We start from the raw sequence: 26,772 nt of genomic DNA, 5'->3' as shown, positions 1-26,772 counted from the left end.
TCATCTCTTAAACAAAGTAAAACACTTTTATTTAAAGCTTCTCTTGTTAATGGTTTTACAGCTACCTGAACCAAACCAACATGTAAAAAGACATATTTTTCTCTATGTCGGTTAAATTGAGTCTATTGAAAATAACTGAATTGTTTCATATTCATTAAATAAAAAGTAAGTTCTTTCAATAGTTTTTATAGTGAAGTCTGTCATGAAGGATAATTTAGTAAATGAAGTCTGTCAGTAGATTTTATCAATTTTTTCTGTCGGTATATTCCATTTATTCCATTCTAACAAATTCTTGTATATATCTTTCATGCTATATTCCTCATAATTAACTATTCTATCATTATCCATGTTCTTATCAGTGTGTGCCTAACCTAAGTGTGACCTAGCAACAGATGATGAGTGACTAAAAATATTCATTTTACTTCTAAGCAATTAATAATTACTAGCGGAACTATTACTAACCACTGGTATCCTTGCTATCGAGACCACCTCCTCAGGAAACTCCATTGCGAGACCACCCAAACAACGCCTATCCATCAGCTAACAAAAAACAGGCTGACCAACGCAAAACTATGGTTTGTAAATGAGTCTTAAGGCTGACCAACGCTATCAAGGAGCAAGTAGTGGCTATAGAAGTAATATATGTTCCTAGTAACTTCTTAATTGCAAAGAAATAAAACTCATACATCTACCACCCATGGCTCTAATACCAAAACATACCCAGGAGAGAGCACAGCAGTAATATGGAAGCATAAACAATGATAAAATAGATAATAAAGAAGAAAACAACAAAATAGATATATTCAAAATAAGTTAAAACGGAATATGGAATATGAAAACAAGAACTAGTAAAATCTTACTTGAATAAAAACTTCTGTCTTTGATTAAAACTGAAAACGTCTGTTTGTGATACAAGCTTTGAAAATAAAACTCTGTCTAAAGAGTTACAAGATTACAAAGTAAAATTTGTTTTTGAACCTGAAAGGTTACAAGATTATGTCTGTCTGAAGGGAAGGGTTACAGGATTTCTAAGAGAGGGAGAGAGGGCTCTCCGCCATATAGCGTCTCTTCATGCCTTCAACCCGGCTTTGTGTTTCCCTGTTGAGTGTACATAAGATATGGCAGCACCTTGCTAGCGTAAGTCCGGATCTGGCAACAAAATGGCAGGTGTGATGGCGCAACAATAAGCAGGTGCGACACATCTGGGGTGCATGAAGACACGTGACTCTAGTAGGTGCCTAACTACTCCCTTTAATAGGTGGTGGTAGGTCATTTGCCTCCCACTTACACCTGACGAGGTGGGGCGTGAATCCCCACTAGGTTATAATCTAAGGTTATAACTCCACTTAATATCCTTTTATTGTAAGTGAATTTTGACATATCCACCGATAAGTTACATTTACTTTTTATATCTTTCATGTTTGCAAAATTTTCAAAAAATCAAAGAATAATAGATATGTTATCAATCAAATGTTTAAATTTTAAATTTTTGTAATCTAAAATTATACATCAAAAATAAGTTTATAAATCAAATGGTAAATAAAATCCAATTGACATGATATTTTACATGTGTGTTAAGAACATAAAAAATATGCAATCAAATGGTTAGATTTTTAAAATATATAGTCATGTTAATTTTGTAAGTGAGAATCGTAGCCTCAAGTTACAACCAAGTTTGTTACCAAACTTTTTCCGATTGATTAATATAGAATTAGCGTAAATGATGTGGAATATGTGAAACTCACAACCATATCAATTATTATGAAATAAATTTTGAAAAATTTTATGTCCTCATTCTTAGAGGAAAAATTAAAACAACTTACTGCTTACAATCACTATCAGGAAGTGGTAATAAAAAAAAGAATGCAGATAATTCCTACCAAAGCAGAATAAGACAGGTCACTTTTAGTTGAATGAAAATGATAACTTATTATTACTGTTATCAATTCTAGACAGGAAAGAAGTTGAATAGATCAAGAATTGTCAATTGAAAATCATAATTAAGACACTAGATATATATTATTATATTAGTGGTTTAGCTTAACTTCCTTTCATTCAACCAACTATATATGGCTGATGCATGCGCTTGCGTCAACAGCAACCAGCACTAAGAAAGGCATTCATGCCTGTACTTAGTCAATATAATAGCATGATAAAAAAATTTCACGACTCTTTTTGTCGTGTCAAAAAGTTAGTATATTTTTTCAAATAAAAAGGTGGGTGTATATTATATAATATCTCTTTAGCTCTACAATTTGATACTCGAACTTAAGTTCATCCAAAAAAAAAAGATACTCGAACTAAGGAGACTTTAACTAAATTCAAAGCAGACCAATATTCTATTATAAAGTGGCATTGTACGATACCATTTTTTTTTTTTTTTTTTGGTTGAATATCATTGTATGATATAACTTTTTGGATCATTTGCCCACGCCATTATTTGAAGCCCATCCAATACGCAAGCTGTTTTATATCATGGGAACATGATCAGAACTGACCAATACGATCCTTAAATCCAACTTGATTTCTAAACTATTACTCAATTTTCTCCTCTCCTACCGTGATTACAGACCAGATTTGTCAGTTTTAAAATATCTTTAACGTGATTGGCATTAGCCTAAATCTCAACAATATTGACTATATTTTACCCTTTCATTTTTAAGTAAAATGACTTGACAAAAATAGATTAGACTATGTAGGGAACATCCATAAAATTCCTAGATCTATGAGATGTAAAAATAGAAAAAAAATAATATATATATATATATATATACAGCAAAAGGTAATTACACAAAACAATATTTACGTGGTTCAGCAATTTGCATATGTTCACGAAATTTTAGTGATTTCATTATTTTCAAGAAAAAATACAAGATACGGCAATATAAATTTATACTCTTAAAACAATACCTCAAACCCTAATCTAAAACAACAGTATTTTATGTCGTGCACTAAGGATCCAAAATGATAAAAAAAATGAGCCAAAATTTTTCCTCAGGGGCTTGGGCCTATTAATCCAAAGCCTTCACTCCATAAGCTAAGCTTTAAAAAATCTTCAATTAAAATCGTAATACTTTTACATTGAGTCTCATCATAATTCAGATTAAATACAATTACCCTCTGCATCATCCAAGACTGAAAGTCTACATTTTGAATATATTGAATTTTGCATATGTTCCTATTGATGAGGATTAGATAGTAGTAGCAGTGAACATTTAATAGCTCACGTGTTTGGAAACTTCTTGGAAAGATCGGTTCAATTTGACAAAATTAATGGGTAAAATAGAAAAAGAGGAAAAAGAATATTAATTTAATTGTATAAATTATAAACCAAGCCATTGACTACTATGTCCTCACTTGGTTAATTGTATTTGAACAATTTTTTATATTCATCCCAGTGTGAATTAGGGTTATTCTGGTCTTTGGGTCGCCTAAATTTTCCACGCATGTGGGGAGTAGGAAAGTTGCAGGAAAGAAGGCAATGTTAAAAAAAATAATTCATGGTCAAAGTCAACAAAAATACCCATAAAGGCTGGGAGGTGAAAATTATCAAATTACCCTCGACCTTGCAACTAATTTCCAGGGCAAACCTAACTTGACAACTTCTGTGGCCTTTTTTTATAAATATTTTTTAATTATTATTATTTTAATGCAGGCCTGTTTTTTATTTGTTTGGTACAATGTACATGGCCTTACTTATTGACAATGTTGAATGAGAGGCGAAGTAAAGGACTGTCCTTGCTCAGAAGTTGTACAGACTACATGGTAAAAAAGATTTATAGTACAGATACTATTTTTGCGTGCCTTTGGAGGGGGCGTTTTGTCCTATCCGTGCATTCAGCATGTTTTTTAGTGAGTTTTATGATAATTGTTCATGTACCACTAAATTCAACAATACAGAATTTTAGGGAAATTTAGATTTTTGAATTTTACAGTACTATTTAAATTTTTAAAAATTATTTTGTTACAGTATTTTCAGTAATAAATTTTTAATGTTTAACAAATAAATAGTATCTAAACACACCCTTAATACTTACACTAATATAATAATTTTTTTTTATAGGTGAGGCTAATATACTAATAATTATGTTAAAGTTATTTTACAGATGAATATGATATCATATAATCATACTCATCTTAACATAATTACCACGGTCAATTTAAAGTATGTGTTGTATATCCAAGAGTTAGGTCTTTTTGGATATATACCACTGTCAGCTTTTTTAATACATTATCTCCTCTTCCCATGCGTGTGTTAAAATACTTAATATTCTCAACAAAAACAAAAACTTAACATAACTACCAAGTTTTGCATAAATATTTTTATATAGGCTTCAAATTATATATAAATATAATCATTAATAGACTTTTTATATACATGTGTCTCAAGGGAAGAGAGAAGTGAGTTTTTTTTTTTTTGCATTTATGTATAATTATTCCCTATATATATATATATATATTGTTTTTTTTTTTTTTTGAGAAACTTATATATTTATTGTTCATCCACCTAAGTTATTCAAATTTTCTAGGACATTTTTAGTCTTAATCCCATAATTTTGTGGGCAAATTTAAGATCAAAGTAAAGAGATACATGTGTTGGAATTTTTATGTGTGAGTAGTGTATTTGATTAAATGGTGAAGTCTCGCATTTGATATTAATGAGAAAAACGAGTGATTAATATAATATTGTTGAGTTCATACCCATTGGATTTAAACCTTTTTTGTTAAGTGGTGTCTTTATATGTTATATCGACTACTCAAGATGTCTCATCAATGTGTTATCTCCTCAACAAGTGATATCAGAGCCAATGATTCGAGGTCAAGTATTTATTAGTGGATTTCACCAAGTAGAACAAGGAAGACTCCCATGCCATTCACCCATGGTTAAGTAAGGGTTCTACCAATGGTGAGTCAAGGCAATTATGTATTGGTGACTCCTGTAGTTATACAAGGAAAACTCTTATATTTGCCCCAAACATGGTTGAGTAAAAGGGCACACTATTAGTGCTGGTAATGCATAACACTTGGATTATTAAGGAAAAAAGGTTTCCATTCAAGGGGGAGACTAACCGAAGTGCCATAAATGACTTGGTAGAAGGCATGTGTGAGTAGCGTGGTTAGTTAAGTAACAAAATTTCACATTAGATACTAATGAGAAGAAAGAGTGGTTAGTATAATATAGTTGAACTTATACTCATTGAGCTTTAAGCCTTTTTATTAAGTGATGTTTCTATATGTTATATTAACTACTCAAAGCGTTCCTTCAAGATGTTATCTCCCCAATGACATACTTAAAATTGATAGATGAAAAATGATTATGTTGATCAAATCAATGCCTTTATTACATGATATATAGTCAATAATTCAAATCTCACACAATCAAGAACCAATTGAAGTATATTTGAATTGTAATATATATAATTTTTTTCAATTTTTTATTTATTTTATAAATAGTATAGTATTTCAATTTATAATATATGTTTTGTCATTAAGCTAAAACACCATTTTTGGGGAGGGGGCGGGGGTATTTTAGGTTTGAATCTTAGTTCTATTATTTGATGACAAAAAATTTTATCTGTCAAGTTAATTGGAACTCACGATATAAAATTGTTTGCTTGAAGAAGAATCGACATATATATATATATATATTGCTTTTATAAATAAAGGTGAGTTTTCCATTGGGTCAATCATGCAACCAATCATTGATACCCCACGAATTGGTGTCATTTAAGGAAAAATATGTTTGCTAATTTCTTTGAAATAAAGATTACTCACAGAATTCACTTAGTAGAACAAGAAAATATCTTTAAACTAAGAAAATAAAATAAAAAAATTGACTAAAAATTAGTCAACAGTTATAAATAAATTTTTTTTTTCAATAAATCAAATAAGATCCGTTTAACGAGCGCCTTTAGATTTTGATATCATTTGTATGGAGCATATAAAAACTGACAAAAAAAAAAAAAAAAGTCAGTTTCATTAAAAAATTCAACTTTTTATAATCAAATATCAGAAAATAAAGGAATTAAAAAATTCCTCATTTTCACATAGGAGACGCCGTCGTACAGGGAAACGAATGGCAGAATCGTAAATAGAGAAAACAAATAGTCCAGTTTGTAACTTTGTAAAGCTCAGACATAGCCGCCGTCTATTAAAACCCGCAAGGCTCTTCCAAAATTTTCGCAATTATTATTTCCAATTTTTTCATTTATTTTTGGTGTTTCGGTGGTTTGGCTCCTGAGAGAGTCTCTCTCTCTCTCTCTGTCTCCGATCAGAGAAACCTCAGGATCTCCAAAAAAAAAAAACCTCAAAACTAACTCTCCGATTCAACCAAAACCTCGTCCGATTTCCTTACCTTAGTTTCTCCGAAACCCTCAATTCATCCTTTCGGTCTCCGATTCAGTGTCGTCCACTGCGGAAATGGCATATCTCGGATTCTAGGGTTTCCCATACCATCCTCGTTAGTTAACGAATTCACTATTTACCGTATCCTCAACAACCTTATCACAATCGCAAACATGGCATTACGTTATACCTTCGGTGTCTCTGGCTATGTCGCCCAAAACCTCGCCACGTCAGCGGGCCTTCGGGTCGGGAATTGCAAGACCGTCGGGGATTGTTGGATCCGAACCCGGATCTTCGGGCCAAACCAGAAGACCGAGTTCGACCCGGCCAGCACGGTCCGCAACTACCGCTCCGATCTCCGAAGGCCCTCTCTGTTCGAAAGTATCGCCGGTGAAATTATCGGCGAGAACTCGAAGAGTCCTATCGTTCTCGGCTTGATCTCGGTGATGAGATCGACGGCTTGTGCTTCTGGCACGTCAGCTACGGCTCTGGGTGTTTTCGGAGTTTCGCCTTTTAAGTCTTCGTCGATTTTGTCTTCGGTTTCGAAGTGGGTGCAACCACCCTGTAACGACGAGCCTGAAACATCATCGGAGTCATCGACAACAATAACGACGACGACGACGACGATGAAGATGGCGGCTGCGGCGGAGTCGAAGTTTGATCAGAAGAGTGGTTGGTTGTCGAAGATTTTGAATTTGTGTTCGGAGGATGCAAAGGCTGTGTTCACTGCTGTGACTGTGAGCATATTGTTCAAATCATTCTTGGCGGAGCCGAGGTCGATTCCTTCGTCTTCTATGGCCCCTACTCTTGATGTTGGTGACCGTATTTTAGCTGAGAAGGTCAGTGTTGTGAAAGTTTAGTTGAATTCTCTGATTTTGATCATCATTCTTAAAGGTACTGTCTTTGGGTTCGAATCAATTTGGGGTTATAATTTGATAAATGGGTATGTGCTTAGCAAGACTGTTATTGATGGTTCTGATTGAAATTTTATGTTTAACTTGATGTGGGTTTATAATTTCATGTATGGGTATTTGCCTGGTAAGACTGTTGTTGATGATTCTGATTAGAATTCTATGTTTAACTAGATGTGGCCGACCCTGACGAGTCTGTTGAATAGCTGACCTCAAATTTTTGGGACTAAGGTTTTGGTTGTTGTTGTTGTTGGTTTTGTTATATGAGTGTTTGTCACAATTTTTACGTGTAGTTAGGATCAATTCTAAAAGTTGTATTCCTTTTATTGACTTCAAAAGGGAAAAAAAAAAATTGTACAAATGAACAATGATGCAATTGGGTTTATTAAGGGATGTTAGAAAGATTCTTATGGTATATTGCGGTTGCATTAAGTGCTGAAAATTTTGGTTTATTCCATTAGTCACTTTAGGCACCCAATGGATTTCCTAAGATTTTAGCATGTAGTTCTTTGTTTGTTTAATGATTTGGTCGTTGATGCTCTGGTAGATTGAGAAGATATATGGAATTGTCTAGATAAACAGAGATAAGACAGTTAAATGTTGATTTTGTTACAGGTGAGCTTATATCATCGCTTCTGTTTTTGTTGATGTCACAGGTTTCATACTTTTTCAGGAAGCCTGAAGTTTCAGATATAGTAATTTTTAAGGCACCTCCAATTTTACAGGTATGAGGTGAAATTTACTTAGAAGTGCCTTTGAAATTTTTTTCTTTCCATTTGATTGAGGAGGGTTTCTGATTTTGTCAATCGTGTGCATTGTGCAGGATTTTGGTTATTGTTCAGGTGATGATGTATTTATAAAAAGAATTGTTGCAAAGGCTGGAGACTATGTTGAAGTAAGATTTCGCATGTATTCAATTGATTATATCTGTGTCTTAAGGTCTTAATTCTTGCCTTCTCTCCCCCCCTTTTTGTTTTCTTTGTTTGTTTGTTTTTTATTTTTTATTTATTTTTTATTTTTTTAAGATTAAAGAAGCAATTTATTGAAGTTCTTTTCATTTTTCGTACGTAAGAAAATTTTCTTTACCATTTTTCTCTATTATATTGGATCTCACCTGGCCATTTCATGTGATAGGTTCGTGATGGGAAATTATATGTGAATGGTGATGTTCAAGATGAAAAATTTGTTGCGGAGCCACTTGCTTATGAAATGGAACCAGTGGTAATGCATCCCGTATATCTTTAATTTCTTTTCATTCTGTTGGTTTATTATCATATACCCTATGCATCATTGAAGCATTGGTAATAACATAGTTTTATGAATTGATTTTGCAGCTTGTGCCTGAAGGTTATGTCTTTGTGATGGGAGACAATCGCAACAACAGTTTTGACTCTCATAACTGGTAATTCTAGAATCTTTGTATTGCTGATGATCTTTTTGGTTTGATAATATGCTGATTAGGTAGGAAAGTAACATTTCCAGCATGTGGCATCTACAGATGATCAAACATGATTATGTTAACATCTAGAATGTATGAAGATTAAAAGAACTGTCATTGATGTTGGTCCATTAATATGGTTTGAAATTCTGAAAATATTTTCTGACACGGCATTTATCTTGTTGTCAGGGGTCCGCTTCCTATCAAGAACATTGTAGGTAGATCGGTGTTTCGTTACTGGCCTCCATCCAAAGTATCAGACACCATATATGAACCTCATTTGGGGGGGAATGCTGTAGCAATTTCTTGACACATTGGCCTACACATTGGCCTCTTCTCGTTGAGGAAGAATCTTGACTACATTGATTTCACCTAGATGGTGATTCTACAAGTTATTTTTTTCACCCTTTTGCTCGTTATTGAGCAGTTGTGAATTTTGAACCTTTTTCCCATCATGTGCCTGCTTATGTTGGATTGGTTCTTGGTGGGGTATCTGTCTTGTCCATCGGACTGAAGAGCGGTCAACTGTTGCCGCTGATGGATTATTTTCTGTAATGACATGTTTAAACCTTTTGAACAAAAGAGTGAGAACAAAAGGAAAGAAAAAGAGAAAACATATCTCGTTTTCATTTATCTTATTCGACCATTTATGTTGTTGTTATGTGTCAGTACTTGGGAAGTTGATGCACTTTTACTTGGCACTGGAGGACTCAAATATCTGAAGCAAGATGGTTTTCTGGATGTCTGGTGCTGCTATCACTTTGAATGTAGTGCAAAACTCTATTTCACTTTGTTATTGCAGTTAAAGCACCCCCCTGATGGTGAATTGGTGAAGGGAACTCGGGTGCTGCTATCACTTTGAATGTATTTGGAAATCTCTATTTCACTTTGTTGTTGCAGTTAAAGCACTCCTGATGGTGAATTGGTGAAGGGAAGTAGGCAGGCAGATACTTTACGGTGATACTCAAAGCTCATGAATTTATCCATACAGCCTCGCATCACTGGTCCAGCAGCTGGCGATCTCATGTAAAAGATCTTGGCTATTAAGATGGTTGCCAAGCATCTCTTCTAATTTCTGGGTTGATCCCACTCTTTTCAGTGTACTTGCAAACTATGAATCCATGTACTCTATTCATCGATGGTTTTGGAACGATATGTATGGAATTCTATTAAGTTGCAAAAAATGCACTTTTATTAATTGTGGCCCTGAGAATTTCCTCTTTTTAATTCTGCTCGTACTGATATTGAATAATACGGCATACATGATAGGTGCGAGTTGAAGGGATCACCTTCAAAACTTAAGCTACTGATTTTATTACATTTTAACAAATAAAACTACTTGTTGCACTTCTATAATGTGATTCTGTGGGGGGGAAAATTGTTTAAAAAGGCCATATAAAAGTGTAGTTAAAAGCAAATTGCAAGGGGAACAAAATATGATAAAAATGCATTATCTTGGAATCAACCCTCAACCCCCATCCCCCACCAAACCATAAGCATTCTTTAGAAGAGCAAACTGTGTACATTCCTACACGTTCTAGCTTAATGCATTCTTTAAAGAACATGATCTCACATGCTCCAGTTGACCGTCGAACACGTTCTAGGATTAGCTGTTACTCCTACCCTCCCCTTATATTGTGTGGCTAATGGCTAAAATAATCGGTCCAAGTGTCCAACCACTCATTATCTGCTGTTTAGCTAGCTCAGAGGTTTGACCCGGTCCATGAACACCTGCAAAAAACCGACTATGGAACAATGGAGACTTGTCGAGAGGGTATGTCAGTGGAGGATTCTCTGATTCTTATGTTGGTAAACTATTAGAGAGTATATGAATGAGATTCTTTTGGTGTATCTCTTAGGGCTTGTAGTGCTGGTTTGTAGTGACCAATTTGTACAACCATGGGGATTAAGTTATCTCATGATTTTATGGATTCCATTCCCTTGCAATTTTTTTTTTTTTTTTTTTGCTAAATAAATACTTTATTGCTCAACCCGAAAAAGGGGAAAAACAAAAGAACTGGACCAAATTCCATCTCTATCTAAAGCCCGCAAAATCAAAGAAGGCAGATTTGAGATAGGAACCGGCCCAGTCTAGTTTACAAGAGCTACCCATTAGGCCACAAAATGGGCAGAGATATTGTTCTCCCTACAAACAAAAGAAAATTTTACATTGGTAAAGTACTTTACAAAATACAAAATATCATCATATAAAGTTTTAATACTCCAACGGGGATCAACATCTGCATTACGAATTGGCTCAATGACATTCCTAGCATCTCCTTCTAGTATAATGTTCTCATAGCCTTCACTAGCAGCAATAGCAAGTCTAATAGCACTCCATGCTGCTCTAGCTTCCCCCACTAAAGGATTGCTGGGAACAAATTGGTCAAACCATACTTTTAAGGTATTACCCATATAATATCTACTTATCACTGCAATTGTGGTTTTTTCCTCCCTTATTGCAGCATCAAAGTTCAGTTTAATCCAATTGGATGGAGGCAGCAACCAAGACACATCTTTATTTGGCCTCATTGACTGCTCACTCCAAGCCTGCTTGTGTTCTTGAAAAACTCTTAGGATCTGCCTAGCAAGCTCTATTGGATTACTATTATTCCCTTCCACTATAGATTCCCTTGCAATTTTTTCCCTGTGATTCTAGACTCATCCATTAATCTTCAGGGTTTGTTGCTTATTCCAATGACGATAGCTAGTTAAATATGGTTATCTTTCTAGTCATACTCATAAGTCCACGCTGCCACGTCAATCATCTCACTTGAGATCAAACTTACCTAACACGTCACAATTTCTCTTCATCGAAAATGAATAGTGATGGACTGGGACTTAAGCTTCAACCTAAAACAATTTCTTAAGTTTAGACATTAAAATTGATAATAAAAAATCATAAAAAAGGGGTAAAATATTATTTTGATTTCTAAATTTTACCAAAAGTTTATTTTTCATCCCTAAATTTTAAGAAGTTCATTTTTCGTCCCTAAACTATTGAAAATGTTTTATTTATGTCCTTAAACTTTACTAAAAGTTTGTTTTTCATTCCTAAACTATTGAAAAAAATTCTCTTTTCATCCTTATTTTTGCCTTCATACTATTCAGAAAAAACTCTTTATAAAGTTTTAAGGATAAAAAAAAAACTTTTTAAAGTTTAAATTCGAAAAACAAACTTTTAATAAAATTTAAAGATTAATATAGTATTTTACTCTTAAAAAAAATTTACTTTGCGTGACAAAGGAGAATGTGGCTATAAAGCAAGGGTAGAGATTGTGATCCACACACATACACCCCAGCCTAATTTGGTGGGGCATTATCGTAATCTCAGAATCTCAGAATCTCAAAAAAATCAAAATCAACAACCACCTGCCTAGCCTACTCTTAACCAGAAAGCAAAAACAGATTCGGAAAGAATCCTCTAATCTTAAATCAGTTAGTCTTTTTACCTCAGATGAAGAAGAACAGTCATCGTGGTCTTGTTGTTCCTTTGTCCTTCCCAATCTTAATTATACTCTCATTTATTACACCTTCCTTAAACGCCTCGAACTCCAACCTCACCACCCTTTTCTTACAGGTACACGTTTATCTTATCAGTTACCTCAATTTTTAAATCCAAATCTTTCTTAAAACTCTTTTAATAAAGCTGAGATCTTTATTATTAATTTCGTGATTATTCAGGATGTCCTCAAGGCAATCTCGTTGAAGCAGAAGTGGGATTTGGAGGACATTAAGGTTTCCAAGTTGGATCTGCGTAAGGTTCGGTTTAAGAGTGCTTCGCGGGTCGAGTTTCGGGTCGGGTTCGGTAAGAGTAAATGGGTCATCAAATGGTCTGAGGATGAAGAACAAGAAGTGGGGTCTTGGAAAAAGTTCAAAAATGAAAAGAGCGATTTTGGGTCCTTGGTTACTGAAATTGGTTCTTTGATGGGTGTGCTTAACACGTTTAAAATGGAGGGTCCGTTTGAGTTACTGGTCGGTGGTGATCACCAGCTTTCTCTATTGTTGCCGGTATGCTTTTTATTTAAGCTTATCAAAGTTACTGTTTTTTTTTTTTTTTTTTAATAATTAAAAAAAAAAAAACTAGCTCTGATTTATTGGTAATGGGGTCAAATTTGAATGTGTTGGATTGGATTATGACCAAATTTGTTACTATATTGATGTGGGTTATGAGTACTAATTGGTAATTTTTAGTTATTGTTGTTGAATGAATTAGTTGTAAGATAGAAAAAAAGTTTTGTGAATTAATAGAAAGAAAATTATTTGTATATGGGTATCTTACTTTGCTTAATCCAGCTTGTAAAGTTTGTTATTTTATATCTTCCATTGGGTTTTATCAGTAACTTTGAATTGTTACAAGCATTATTGTAATGTTTCCGGAGCCAAGGAGCTCTAGCTCAGTTGCCACCCTTACAAGTTCTAGGTGGAGGGTGAGATCATGGGTTCAAGACCCATACCGATTGAAAAAAGAAGAAGTATTATAATGTTTCTGGAATTTGTAGCAAAGTTCTTTTGGCTGAAATTGTTAAAGATGCAGCTAAAGATTAGCCGGTGTCTGATGCTTATCAGTGCAAGAAACATGAACCTTGCATGAGAAACTTTTTTAGGGCTAGCTGTTATGCAGCTGCATTACTTAAGAATTTGATGGTTTGCTTTTATGTCTAACTTAAATCAGTTTCAGTTATTCAGAGGCCAGGAATGACTCTAAGCTTATTATTTGAATCCAACTGTTTTCTTCCAAATTGCATCTTGTTGGTTTCTTTTTACCTGTGAGTCCATAATATATTGTGGTCTGTTAGTTGTTTTATCCAACTATCTGCTTCTTTGTATCATACGTAAACTCAGTGATAACTGTCCATTTAATTTTATCTCTTTATGTGTGCATGTATTAGATAAGTATCTGATTCAGTTGTAGTGCCCCGGATAGCCTTGTAGTAGGAACGAACATCAAACATGCCATTCCCAGTTAAACGCCATCTTATTTGATCACTCTCCCCCTCCCCTGTAGGCACCTTAGAATAGATATGATTTAAGAAGGAATTCACAGACTCCACCTCCCAATCATGAAATTCCTTTTGAAAGCTTACATTCCAGCTTAACCTCTCCCTCCAACCGCAAATCAGAAACTTAAGACTTCCTTAACAACTGAGCGATTAAAAATCAGGATACATATATTCTTTGTAATTTATTTGTTACTTTGAGTTCATGATGGTGAACCTGAAGTAACTCTCTTTTCAATAAAACTTCATGAATTACTTATATATATATATAGTATTCTGTTAGGGCACCAAAGAGCTTGTAAATGCTTGATTTTTCAATTTATTTGATATCTTAAATGAGTAAAATGAATTTTTTTCCTGATAAGTTGAGGGAAATGATGTTAGGTATCTATTCATCTGGTTACTGTGATAAGAGTGAAAATAAGGATTTGAATTTTGAATTTTGAGTTCTGATTTCAGAATTCTTATATTGTTTGTTTGATCAAGCTTTAAAATTTCAATGATGCTAAGAAATGTGGGTGCCTTTTTAAAAAATAAATAAATAAATAAATAATTAAAGGTTTCTGGGAGAGGGGGGAAGGGGGTTTGGGGAGTTGAAAAGACTTATTTTCTAGCTGCTAGAGCATTTTTATTCTGTTCTGGATTCTAAAAATCACTCCTCAGATTGATATATCACCACCCTGACTATCTTTTTTCTCTTATAAGATCTCCGTGGACATTTCATCTTCTGTTAAGCAAGTGAATAGTTTTGATACAGTGATCTTGAAAAACAAAGACAAAAAAGAGCAGGAATACAGATTCCAGAAATTCTTGTAGAAGCCATTTAAAATCACCTTGGTTGTATTCTGTTAAAACAGATAGCCTCAACAAACAAAGGCATTTCTAATGTTTATTTATTTATTTTTCTGCCTTGCTAACTATATTTGTTTGGCAATGTCTAGCTGTATTCATGGATTGACCAAAGTTATCCTACCATATTGATGTGCCTACATCTTTTTATTTTTTAACTGGTATGTTTATTAATGGCTACGAATGTTTTGCTGCACACAAGATTGATTCTTTAGTGCAACTTCTGACAGTCTGGACATTTTGACCTTTATCTCCAGATGAACATTTCACATAATGGTTTGAAACGAATTCTTGTTGGTGAAGGCATCACAATGGAAGTGAGAAGAGCTCAAGAAGTCTCTCTAATTCACTCATCTGGTCTTGGTATACCGGTGAATAGAAGTGTTGCAATTAACAAGGAGAAAATTGAGTTTTGGCCCTTTTGGCAATCTATGTGCATCCCATTGCTTCCTATACAAGTTTTAGGGGCTGCATCAGTAGTTGCTTATCGGACTCGAAATCCTGATGCTTACATTGAAACTACATTCATTTCCAAGGACACAATTGAGTTGCTGCCGGAGAAGTGTTACAATAGTCATATTTACAAGGAACAGGCTTGCCCGATTGATTTCTTGAGTTCAAGGATTGCTTTGCTGGAAAGAGTTTTGAAGAGCTTTCTTGGTGACAGAATTCGTCAAAATCATTCGGGATTCCTCAAAACAAAGATTAAAGCATCTGCTATCATTCGTTTCCCACTAGAACTGGAAAGAGATATCAGAAGTAATGACATACTCCATGGTAAGCTGGCAGAGTGGAAAACAAGGCCAAATGTTGAAAGAATGTGGTTTGAGGTAATGGCAAGAGTTGAAGCAGAGACTTTGCGGCCTCTTTTGGTTAAGAAGGTGAACCCCTTCATTGGAGTAGATTCAGTTTCATGGAGTAATTTAATGTCTAATGTATCTTTTACGAATTTACGATCTGTCCTTGTCCCTTCTGAGGCTCTAACGCTGGATGTGAAGTGGTAGCATGAAATTGTTGTATTATACTTTGTTTTGTGAATGTTCACAGGTCAAGGCAGTGTGCTGTCATTTTGCCTTTTCTCTTGTTTTATGGGGGGTTGTATTATCAGATACATGTATAAAAAGCACTCATTGGATTTGTACATAAGTTAAAAAAATTTGAAAGGAAAATGAGAGATAAATCATGATGTGCATTCGTTTCTGTTGACTAATGTAGAATGGTGATGAGCTGAGCTTGGTTTGAGGATAGCATGATTTGTTAATGAGTTTGCTTGTCATTTTGGCAGTCAAGAATTCCTTGTATGCATATGTTTACAATCTCCATTGTATAAAACATCACAACTGCCACGATGGGCCAGAACCTCATTTTGGTAAATAAGAGTTTCATTAAGCTCAAGGGAACAGTACTACAATGACCAAACCAGAAGCATCTGAAGCCACTTGAAAGAGACCTAACATCATTAAGCCATGGCCATTTCAACCTTTCCCTCAACATCACCTTGCTTCACTTCCACATTTTTGTATTTATACCATGATGCACACACCAAATAAAACCCAAAATTCACCACACTTAACACTGACAATAACCAATAGAAGTAGTTCAGCTTATCTCTATTTATGTTATTATTAGCCAACCACCCACCACTCACCTTATTCACCACCTCCACCACCACTGTGCTCAAGAAGTACCCAAACGCCACTGAGCACCATGAAATGGCTGTGCTTAGTGACTTCATACCAGTTGAACTCTCTGCATAGAAAAACTCAAGCAAGCCCACAAGGGAAAACATATCTGCAGCTCCAAATATAGCATATTGGAAACCAAGCCAAAACAAACTCATAGGCAAAGGCTCAAGACTATCCACCATGTTATGTTTATAAGCCAAAGATTTGCGGTGTGTCTCCACAACTCCAGCAACAGCCATAGAAACAGCTGAGAGCACTAACCCAATACCAATTCTCTGAAGGTGTCGAATTCCAGTGGGAACACCTGTGATTTTTCTAGCCAGTGGAACAAAAATCCGGTCGTACAATGGGATAAGAACGAATATGAATAAGAGTGGGATTACTGGGATTGAAGAGCCAGGGACTTTAAAGCCAAAGAGATTGGGGTTCATGGTTGTGCTTTGTTGGATAGTGAATGTTTGGAGTTGAGCCAAGCATGTATTCATGAATACAGTGCTAAATATAATTGGCAGCATGCGGATTAGAATCTTTGTTTCTTCAACTTGTGTCATTGTGCACAAGGTCCAGGGTCCTTGTGTGGTTGATGTTGTTGCATCATTGGTGCTCCTAATTACTGCTGCTCGGTCCAAAAATCTGTGAAATATACAGTAGGGTATTTAGTTTCACGTAATATATATATGGTTAGGTAACTTTGAAATTTTTGATAACATATGTACCTAAATTGTTCTGTTCTCTGCAGAATTTCATCCTGTGTTCTTGCTTCTTTGTCATGAATCTCATGAAATTCCTCTGTATTTTCTGGAATTGGAAGTTTTCGGTTTTGGATGGCAGCCACAAAAACCTGAATTTTAAGCACCAAAAAGATTTCAATTAATTAACCCCAGAATTTGTATTCTAGATCACCTATTTTATTACTTTGATAAATTACCAATTGTTCCAAAATGTTAAGCAATTAGAAAATGATAAATTTAATAATTAAAATATTATTCTAATAGTTTGTAAGGTTTGTATTTTAAAATTTGTCATTATCTCTAGTATCATTCCAAAATAAAAATGTAATTTAAAATTTTATTTATTATATTTTAAATATGTTAATAATCATTTTTTTTTTTTGTATGTATCCTATCATACCAACCTAATTTTAGTTATTCATATATACTATTAAATATATATTAAATAAGGAGTTATAATATGTTCACAATTAGTAGGTATGGTACATTAAAAAAAAGTATGTACAGTAGAATTCTTAATCACTTTATTGTTATCTCAATTTATAAACCTTGTGAAATAAATTAATAATAATTTTTGTACTTTCCAATGGTCTAACATAAAACCATACATCTTTGTATATGGTAGTTAATTACCTGAAGAATCCGTAGTAGTGGGCTTCCCATGGGCTTATTATTCCGATACAAAGACTTGCCCATGCAAACAAATATCAATGAAAATAAGACTGCTACAGAGCATATACCAAAGCCCCACTCCCAGCCTTGGTTGGTAGTTATCCATACCAGAATAGTCACACCAAGTATAGCTCCAATGGTTAGGCTAAGCAAGAACCAGTTAAAGAAGCTTGACAATTGAGCTACCTCTTTAGGGTTCTTTTCATCGTTGAATTGGTCAGCTCCCAAGGCTGGCAAAGCTGCCTTAACCCCACTGGTTCCAAGTGCAACCAGGTATAAACCAGTGAAAAGGATTGCTGTTTGACTAGAGTTTGCAGCCTCACATTTGTTCATATGGCCTTTGCATGGTATGGGTCTTAGATGGGGGAAATGTGCTTGAACTGCGAGGAGGGCATATCCCTGCATATATATGCACAAACAAAATGTACATAAATTTTTAGTAATGTTACCGATACACTATCTTTCATAATTATTGGTTTGTCGTGATCAAAGTAACATTACTTTCAAAAGAGGATATCACTTACATCATTTTTATGATGTATCAATTATAACAAGTCATGGTACACTATCTTTCATAATTATTAGTTTGTTGTGATTAGAATAACATTATTTCCAAACAGATATATAACTTATATCATTTTCATGATGTATCAATCATAACGAGTCATGTAAGTTGATGTAAAAAATATTATGTCCTTGGTATTTTTTCTTCCAGCTTTTAGGTTTTTTTATTTTTTTTATTTTTGCTAAGTATAGCTTTCAAAACACATTTTTTTTCTAAGTATATTTTCAGTAAAAAGCAATCAACGAAATAAAACCCAATAAGGCCTACTTTTGTGGGATTTTTTGTTTTGTTTTATGTTGAATTGCTTTTTTTTTTAGCTAAAATGTTGAATTGCTTTAATTTCCAAGCTTTTGTTTATTTAATTATCTCTAGAAGGATTAGACAACTTGAAGTATTAAACTAATATTAGCTTGACTTTATCTCTATCGACAAAAAAGGACATCCACGTGGTGGGTATGATGCTAAAATTATGAATTCTCAAACCATGTGATTGGATGCTATCATGCTAATGGTTAAAGCTGTGAAACTACTACGTAAGACTGAACAATATATTTATAATTTTTTTTTTTACTATTGTTGAGTCATTGACACATTGCCATTATTACACTTAAAATTATTTTAGGTTATCCCCATACACTTTGGTAGTTGTATAATGCTATCTGCCTAGAGACAACTTGCGGAGTTTTTACTTTCTTTATTCTCCTTTCTCATTGCGTCAAGAAAAGTTTAGGGTGTTATATAGGCTGTCCAACTTTATTATATATACCATAATAAAATATTTTTTGATTCCAAAAATTTAAACTACTAAAAGCAATAAACTTATAATTTTACTATCATTCTATCACCGGCCAAGAAGGAGAGTTCTAGGCTAGAATGGAAGACTAAACGTACCAATAGTTCCATGGATATAAAGAGCACACAAGTCTTGAATCTTGACAAATAGGTATCACAGATGAATCCACCAACAAGTGTTAGCATGAATGCAGTACCCAAGAAGTTGGTGAGCGTTGTGGCTGATTTTGTTAAGCTGAAGTTCATATATCCATAAAAATATGTAACTAAGCTCACTGCAATGGTGATGAAGGCCATGTTCTCTAGTCCCTCAGTAGCTGCATGAATTCACAGTATAAAAAAACCAACCAATAATCACATATAATTCAAGAATCTGAACATATAAAAAAATACACACACAAAAAATAGTTGAGGATAACATTATGATTACCATATACAAAAAGCGCAGCTCGATTTCCTCCTAGCCTTTTTTCTTTCTTAGGCTGGGTTTTAACATCTCTGCAGATGCCCTGGTGAAATAATCACATAGACAAACATTAGCACATATAGCATGTAGAGCTTGAAATTGAAAAGAATAAAAGAAAAATGCATGAGAAAGCTTTAAAGAAACAAATATGGGAAACCAATATCATCTCTAATATAAATGATGTGGGAATCTGTATAGTTAGATTTAGGAAATAAATGCATTTCAAGTAAAATTGAGATTCTCTTCCAAAAAAGATGGCGGCTCTGAGACCAGTGCCTAGTGAAGTTTATGCAAGACGTTAATTACCATTGTGTTGGAGCTTTCTTCTTTAGCCTGCTAGGAAAAAGGCTCCTTCTCACTTAGTTGTGACTTTTTTAGAATGGACTCCTCTGACTATTTATTGAGACAAATGTTCTAATCATTCATATAGTGGCAATAACATAAAAGGAATCAAATGGCATCCTTCGAGAAACTTATTAGGATCCTATTTTATTTATGGAAAAAGTTAACGGGTGGTTGTAATTTTTTTTTTTTTTTTTTTCTTTTGGAAAGAGTTTCAATTAATGACATCCGCTTTTGATGGTAATTCTTTATTATCAGATTAAGACATCAATCGGTTTTTAGTATAGACAAGGATTGAACCTCAGATCTATTATTTAACCATTAAAAATTTTACCAATTGAATTAACTAAAACTCATTATTTTTTATGAAAATGATGCTAATATTTTTTTAAATAATTTATTAACAATGGTTAACAGCAACATTAATCTTTTTATACGATCTCTTTCCCAATAGGTCTGTCTTCACCCATAAAAAGTTAAAAACCATTTCTTTAATGGTGGATATATGAATTATATTTGTTTGACTTTAACTATCGGAATCCGTGATAAATGGAGTCGAACGCTACATTATAAAAGAGATCGTCACGCTACTGTAGTCGAATACTACATTATTAAATTTTTTATTTGGCTTTTGTTCTGGAGTGGCTTTTATACACATACACTGTCTTTTCACAACTGTTTTTTCTTTTTAACTTTTATACGTTCCCCCTCAAAAAAAAAAAACTTTTATACGCTAAAATGTAAATATTTTCACGATAATTATAAATATTAATGTGAATTGGTAGATGTAAAAGAGTGTGAAATGATTTTTTTTTAAATGGCAGCCGTACATAGTGGGGTCAAGACAATTAATGGTCAACACTTTCACAGTTTCACTATCTAATGTCTAAGATGGATGTGACAATTCTCAGTTTAAGAAATCACCATTGAATAGTTGTATGTTGCTAATGATTATACTGATAAACTGAAGCTGCGATATTCATGCAACTAAAAGCAATAGGTTATTGGTTTTCGACATTTCACGTTACTGTATTGGATGGAAGGTTTTCAGTTGGTAATGCATGTCAACCTCTTTAAATTTAGGGGGTTTGCGGTGAGGAGTTGTAGTTAGAGCATTAGGGGCCGTTTGGTCTCCCTTTTCAAAACATAGTGTTCAGTGTTTAAACACTGAACGCTAGTGTCCAAAATTTTAAAAAACGTGTTTGGTCACAATTTTATGTTCTGGGTTGTTTGAAAATTATTGTTCCAAAACCTATGTTTGAACAGCGTTTTTTGGAATCACCTCGGAGCTAATTTTAAACAACAAACAGTAGTTTCCAGTGGCACTTTGGTAATAAAATTGAACACTCTTATGGGGCCCACCTGGTCAGCTTTTTTGAATGTTTGTCTCCTCTCTTCTCGCCCCGAATCCTCTCTACCTGGTACAAAGATCACATAGTAGCGAGCAACCTAGAACTCTCACCCACCTCCATAACTCCCCTCACCCAACGCCATTCCACCTCACCCCTCACCGACCCAGCGCCATTAATCCTAACCGACCCATCATAAACACGTCTTCTACACACCGCATCACCAATAACCCCTATCAATCACATTAATCCCTTTCTCACAATTAATTCCTCACCTACGAAGCTCTGTTGCTAAGGAAAAGGCAAACTCACACAGTCTGAAGGGCTTGGTCAGGTAAAGATTTTAATTTCTTAATTACTTGTTGCAGCTTTCTTTCACATCCCAATCAAATTCAGATCAGTTCACATTAATCCAGGTTAGGGCTTATTTTAATCCCACATCTTCTTTCAGATGGGAAGAGAGGAGCTGGGAATATATGGATGTTCTCTCTGCTTAATAGATTAAAAAATTGTTATTTAATACGTTGGTCAGCTTTTTTTATCATTAAAAACACACATACCAAACACATATTTTATATTTTTTGAACACTGAAAAATGTTGTTTAAACCATGATATCAAACACATTTTTTGTTTTATTCACACTAAAAATACGTTGTTCAACAACACTTTTTAAACCACAGTTTTCACATATTTTTAAACAACAATTTTTGAAAACTATGACCAAACGGGCCTTTAGTATTTGAAGATGCAAAAGTTCTATTTTACACATTTAAAATTTATTTTATCTATTTTACCATCTCATTTTATAATTCATTCAACATTTCAGTTTTTATTTTTACATACAACTTATTAAAATAATATAAACTTAACCAAAAAATAATATAAAAATTTCAGTTTCTCTCTTCACTTTCATCTCTCTTTCCTCTCTATCTATTTGTCTATCTCAAACCCACTCAACACCTTCTACAAAATTCAGCCACAAACAACAATTCCGACACCACCAAAATTACCCCCCCAAAAAAAAAACCTCTCACCACCAACTAACCACCACCACTGAAAACCCTTACCACCACCGAATCACCCACAAACCCACTAAATCTAAGCCAAACTCTAACCAATTCCTACCAACAGTGAACCCATCCCACCACCACCACAGCAACCCCCCACCGCCACAACAAAAAAATCAAAGCAATAACAAAACACAAACCCAATCTGAGATAGAGAATCGAAGTGAGAGAAAGAGAGAGAATCGAAGTGAGGCTGATCTCTAGTCCATCGACGCCAATCTCCAAACCACCACTCCGTCGACGCCGATCTCCAGTCCACGCTATCAATGTCGATCTCCAAACCACCACACCGAAATCCCAAATCCAAACCCACCAAACTCTAATCATCCAGCCAAACCCAAACTCGACCACCATCTATTTCTCTCTTCCACACCTCCACTGCAACCACCGCACCACAACAAAGCCCAGCAGAAACCCATGAAACCAAATAAAAGCCCCAAAACCTAGGCACACGACGCCTCCACCACATGTGCTAAGCCGCTGCTGCTACAGCCACACCTCCACCACGCAAGCACCAGACTATTTGAGAGAGAGAGAAGTGAAAGGGGCAAAGAGAGGGAGTGAATGAGAGATGAGAATCAAAAAAAAAAAAGTTAAGAGTGACAGTAAGAGAGAGAAAATAAGTGAATAAGAGCATCCGTAGCAAATGTTTCATAAAAAATGTCATTTTAACACACCAAAAGCTTACTTTATTATTTTACCATATCATTTTACAATATCTCATTTATCAGATGTTTTATTATTCAATTCTATACATTAAAATAATATATTATCTCCTCCCTATTATCATAAAACAACAGCAACAACATCAACGGCACAACCACCAGCCACCAATATCCACTACCACAACAACACCTCTACTACAAACCAATCACCACAATTACTCACTAATATCAGATCAACGTAAATTGCAAAAAAAAAAAAAAAAAAAAAAAAAAAAACAACAACAACAACAACAAGAAGAGAAAGGCAGAGTGAAAGACAGACAAAGAGGAGAGGGAAGAGAGTGAGGTTGATAGTAGCCTCGGGGTGAGATCACCTGCTAAGCACCACCTTCAACCACCAAATCCACCAACCACTGGCCACTATTAAAACCCATCTACCACCATCAATGAACCCAAGAGAGAGGCAATCTTAGCCATTCACCACCATGGCAAACCCAACATATCGAGCTAATTAGTCACAATCATCATACAACTGTGAACCCACAACCCAATTTCAACCTAAAGAGAGAGATCAGAAATCAGAAGCTCCTCAACCCCATTCGCCAACTTCTCCGCTCCATTCTGCGAATCTGACGCCGCCAATTTCGATGAAGTCGTGGCTGCCTTTCCTCCTCTCTTGGCCATCGCCGTCGCCTTCTTCTGCGCTGCCTTCTTGCTTGCGTCCGATTGTGAGAAGAGGAAGAATACGGGTTGGGAGAGAGAGACAGATTCTAAGAAGAGAGAGAAAAAAAAATCAAATAAAGAAGTGAGAGGAGAGAGAAAGATGAATAAAAAAATAATAAACTCATATGACATTCTCCTCCGTACCATGTCAAAAATGCAACGGTACTATAGCATGTTGCAAAAGTTTGACACATTTAACACATCTGATAAAGTTCCGTTTTTTGTGTTTGGTGTGTCAAATGCCAAATATTATAGCATTTAACACATTTAACACATCTACTATGGATGCTCTAAGATATAATAAAAAATTTTGCAACATGTGAACAGTTGGTTCTCAAACCAACTGCTAATAGGTTGCAAAAAATTTTAGAAACCTATACCCGAATGAAGATGAGTTTTGGTTTATTGGTGGCTAAAATAACAACTGAGGGGTTTTTACAACCCTTAATGCTAGTGCTATGGAGGGCAACTTTGCTATTGGTTGTATGCGATGGCTTAACCATTAAGGTGTTTTTTTTTTTTTTTTTTTTTTTTTTTTTTTTTTTTTTTTTTTTTATGGTGACTTTGATGTGTGTTGTTGGGTAAGGACAATTATTTTGTTTGAAATTTTTTTAAAGGTTGGGTTGTTTGTTTTGGATAAAATTGGTTTATTAGACTTAAATTTTTTTTAGCTTTACTATTAGTAATTTTTGTTGTTGGCTTAATTTTTTTAGGCTTGTATATTTTGTTTTAAATTTTAAATTTATAGATTTTTTATAGTCTTTAAAAATAAGAAAATGCTAAAACTACAAAATTTTTTACAAATTAATAATGTAGTGAGTGGTTATTGGTAAATAAAAAAATAATGTAAGTGGTGAGTATAAATGCAAACCAATAAAAATTTGCTATCTCAATAGTTTGTAAAAAAATTTGTAATTATAACATCATTTTAAAAAAAAAATTAATGATATTATTAAGAGGACAAATTTTAATTTTATTAAACAAAATTATTAAAATTAATATCTAATATATATTCTAATATTTTTTAAACAAAATTTAGGGAGGCCATTTCCACCAAGTCAAAGGCTATCTCCGTCCTTGGTGCTGTACTGTCATTCTGTCAAAGGATGACATTATTCAATGAACCAGTGTATAATATTTTCCTCTTAAAATTTTTTGTATATTACATGTAATTCTTGTACAAAACTAAAAAGGTGTACTACACCTGGTGTACATAATAACATCTCCTTCAATGATACATATATAGACATTATTGGTATGACATCTTATGATAATTTTAATGATTTAAGTAACAAGTTTCCATTCATGAAACTCATTAATCTCAACCCATCCAATTAATATACATATATGTGTATGTGCGTCCTTTAGATTTCTTGTTTTAATAAGTCTAAAATTACAACAAATTTTGCAATTGTTTAAGATGATAAGTTGTTATCGGTAAATAAATAATAAAGTAATGTTAGTGGTGGGCTCATATGATAATCAATCATAACTTGTCAACTCAATAATTGTGAAATTTATTATGAAAAATGATGTATTTGTAACTTCTACTTTTGTTGTATTAAGTGTCGCTTTATATGATTGACAATAGTCCACCATTTCTCTCTCTCAACAGAATCTTCACCCCCAACATTCTAATTAGCAATTGATTTTTGCTCATGCCAAGAGTTAAAAAATTTAACAACATCACAATCAATAATAACCTTAATTGAGTGGAATCAGGATTGTAAAATCTGTGATCTTGCTTGAGCGAGGATCATGCAAAATTTCTATATGGACTTGCTCAAGCGAACCTTCTGAAACTTCGACTTCTTCAAGCAGTTCTTTCAATAAATAATTAAGTCACATCATGGATTGGAGCAAAATTAAGGTCGCATGGTCATGAACCCGCCGTGATGTCTGCAACATATATTCACGTTCTCTAAAGAAACTTGGGTCGTTATGTCCGACCATGCAGGTCATTCTGACAGAGCGTCCTTACTCGGTGGCCAAAATTAATGTAAATAGCTCATGTGATTAAGAATTATAATTTGAGGATTATTGAAACATACTTGTGCAGCAGCATCACTTGCGTAGCTTATAAATTACTGAAATGTCTCCTATTTGGACGGTAGTTCATGGCACGTAGTTAGCTTAATTTCTACTATATATCTTAATTATTCTATACTCTTTACGTACTTTCTTTTTAATTATTATTTTTTAAGAACTTCTATTTAATTATGTTGAAATATTGGGTATAGTGTCCCCCACATTAATAAATCAAGGTCAACTTGCATGCTAAATTATAACTATAATCATATATTAATTTTTAAGGGTCTTTCAATATTGAAAATAAAGTATATTCTTTTTAGCCAGAGAAAGTGATCATGTGTTAGTTAACTTATAATTCATCAGGGTATCATTTTCGTTATGAGAATCGCAATGACGATTTTGATGGTATAGCGACCAACATTAATTGATCAGGGTATCATATACATATACTCATATGGCCTACTTCTTCATGCTATAATATACCTACCCTTGACATTTGCAGTGGTACCACAGCTCCAAGGCAAAATATATATTATTGAAACAAAGTAAAATAATTGGAAACATGGTTCATGTGGTATCATAGTTTATTTCAATCAAACTTTTTAATTACTAGGTATTCATTTAAACATCAAACTTTGTTAGCTTATGTTTGGTTGCAAATTACAATCTCAATATATATAATATATGGGCTCTCATAAGTCATAACCACATGTACAATATACTATAGCTCAAATGAATTTGATTTTGTTTTTGGTTCCTCAACTTGCACTATTCTAATATGAATTTTTGTTGCATTATTTAGCTTACAATTAGCTTCAAATGAAAATTTTGAGAGATATAAAAGTACAACAACATAAAGTCAAAAATTACGGAGCATCTTAAAATATGTAAGCTACCACGCTAATGCATGGAAGCTAGATTATAAAACTAAGACATAAGTATGTTAATAAATTCTATTGGTCATAATTCAAGAACTCAAATGTTATGAGATTATTTAGAAAGTTCGTCAATCGTCAGCTTAGTTTGAACTTTGAAGCAGACGAAAATTATATGAGTAATATATGACAGTTTGTTAAAAGGGAGACATCAAGGCTCTCATTATCTTCATGGGCGGCTCTAGGAACAGGTCAGGGGGTTGAG

General features: G+C 34.0%; 2 protein-coding genes across 2 annotated transcripts; one reads left to right on the top strand and one right to left on the bottom strand.

Moving 5' to 3' along the window:
• The first annotated feature begins 6,183 nt into the window (after positions 1–6,183).
• Positions 6,184–15,743, top strand: LOC126694079 (uncharacterized). Its single transcript, XM_050390121.1, has 11 exons — positions 6,184–7,184; positions 7,913–7,981; positions 8,080–8,151; positions 8,391–8,477; positions 8,591–8,658; positions 8,884–9,002; positions 9,122–9,245; positions 9,364–9,538; positions 12,086–12,274; positions 12,379–12,705; positions 14,801–15,743. The coding sequence occupies exons 1-11, from the start codon at positions 6,519–6,521 to the stop codon at positions 15,545–15,547; spliced, it is 2,643 nt and encodes an 880-aa protein (XP_050246078.1). The 5' UTR covers positions 6,184–6,518; the 3' UTR covers positions 15,548–15,743.
• Positions 15,744–15,907: 164 nt separating this feature from the next.
• Positions 15,908–19,893, bottom strand: LOC126712115 (protein NRT1/ PTR FAMILY 4.5-like). Its single transcript, XM_050411325.1, has 6 exons — positions 19,761–19,893; positions 19,419–19,497; positions 19,088–19,305; positions 17,593–18,030; positions 16,945–17,069; positions 15,908–16,861 (listed from the first exon to the last, which is right to left on the bottom strand). The coding sequence occupies exons 1-6, from the start codon at positions 19,761–19,763 to the stop codon at positions 16,003–16,005; spliced, it is 1,722 nt and encodes a 573-aa protein (XP_050267282.1). The 5' UTR covers positions 19,764–19,893; the 3' UTR covers positions 15,908–16,002.
• Positions 19,894–26,772: the final 6,879 nt, after the last annotated feature.

Source organism: Quercus robur, chromosome 2 (genome assembly GCF_932294415.1).
Source record: "Quercus robur chromosome 2, dhQueRobu3.1, whole genome shotgun sequence".
NCBI lineage: Eukaryota > Viridiplantae > Streptophyta > Magnoliopsida > Fagales > Fagaceae > Quercus > Quercus robur.
The sequence above is the reverse complement of the archived record's forward strand: the minus strand, read 5'-3'. Positions and strand labels throughout refer to the sequence as shown.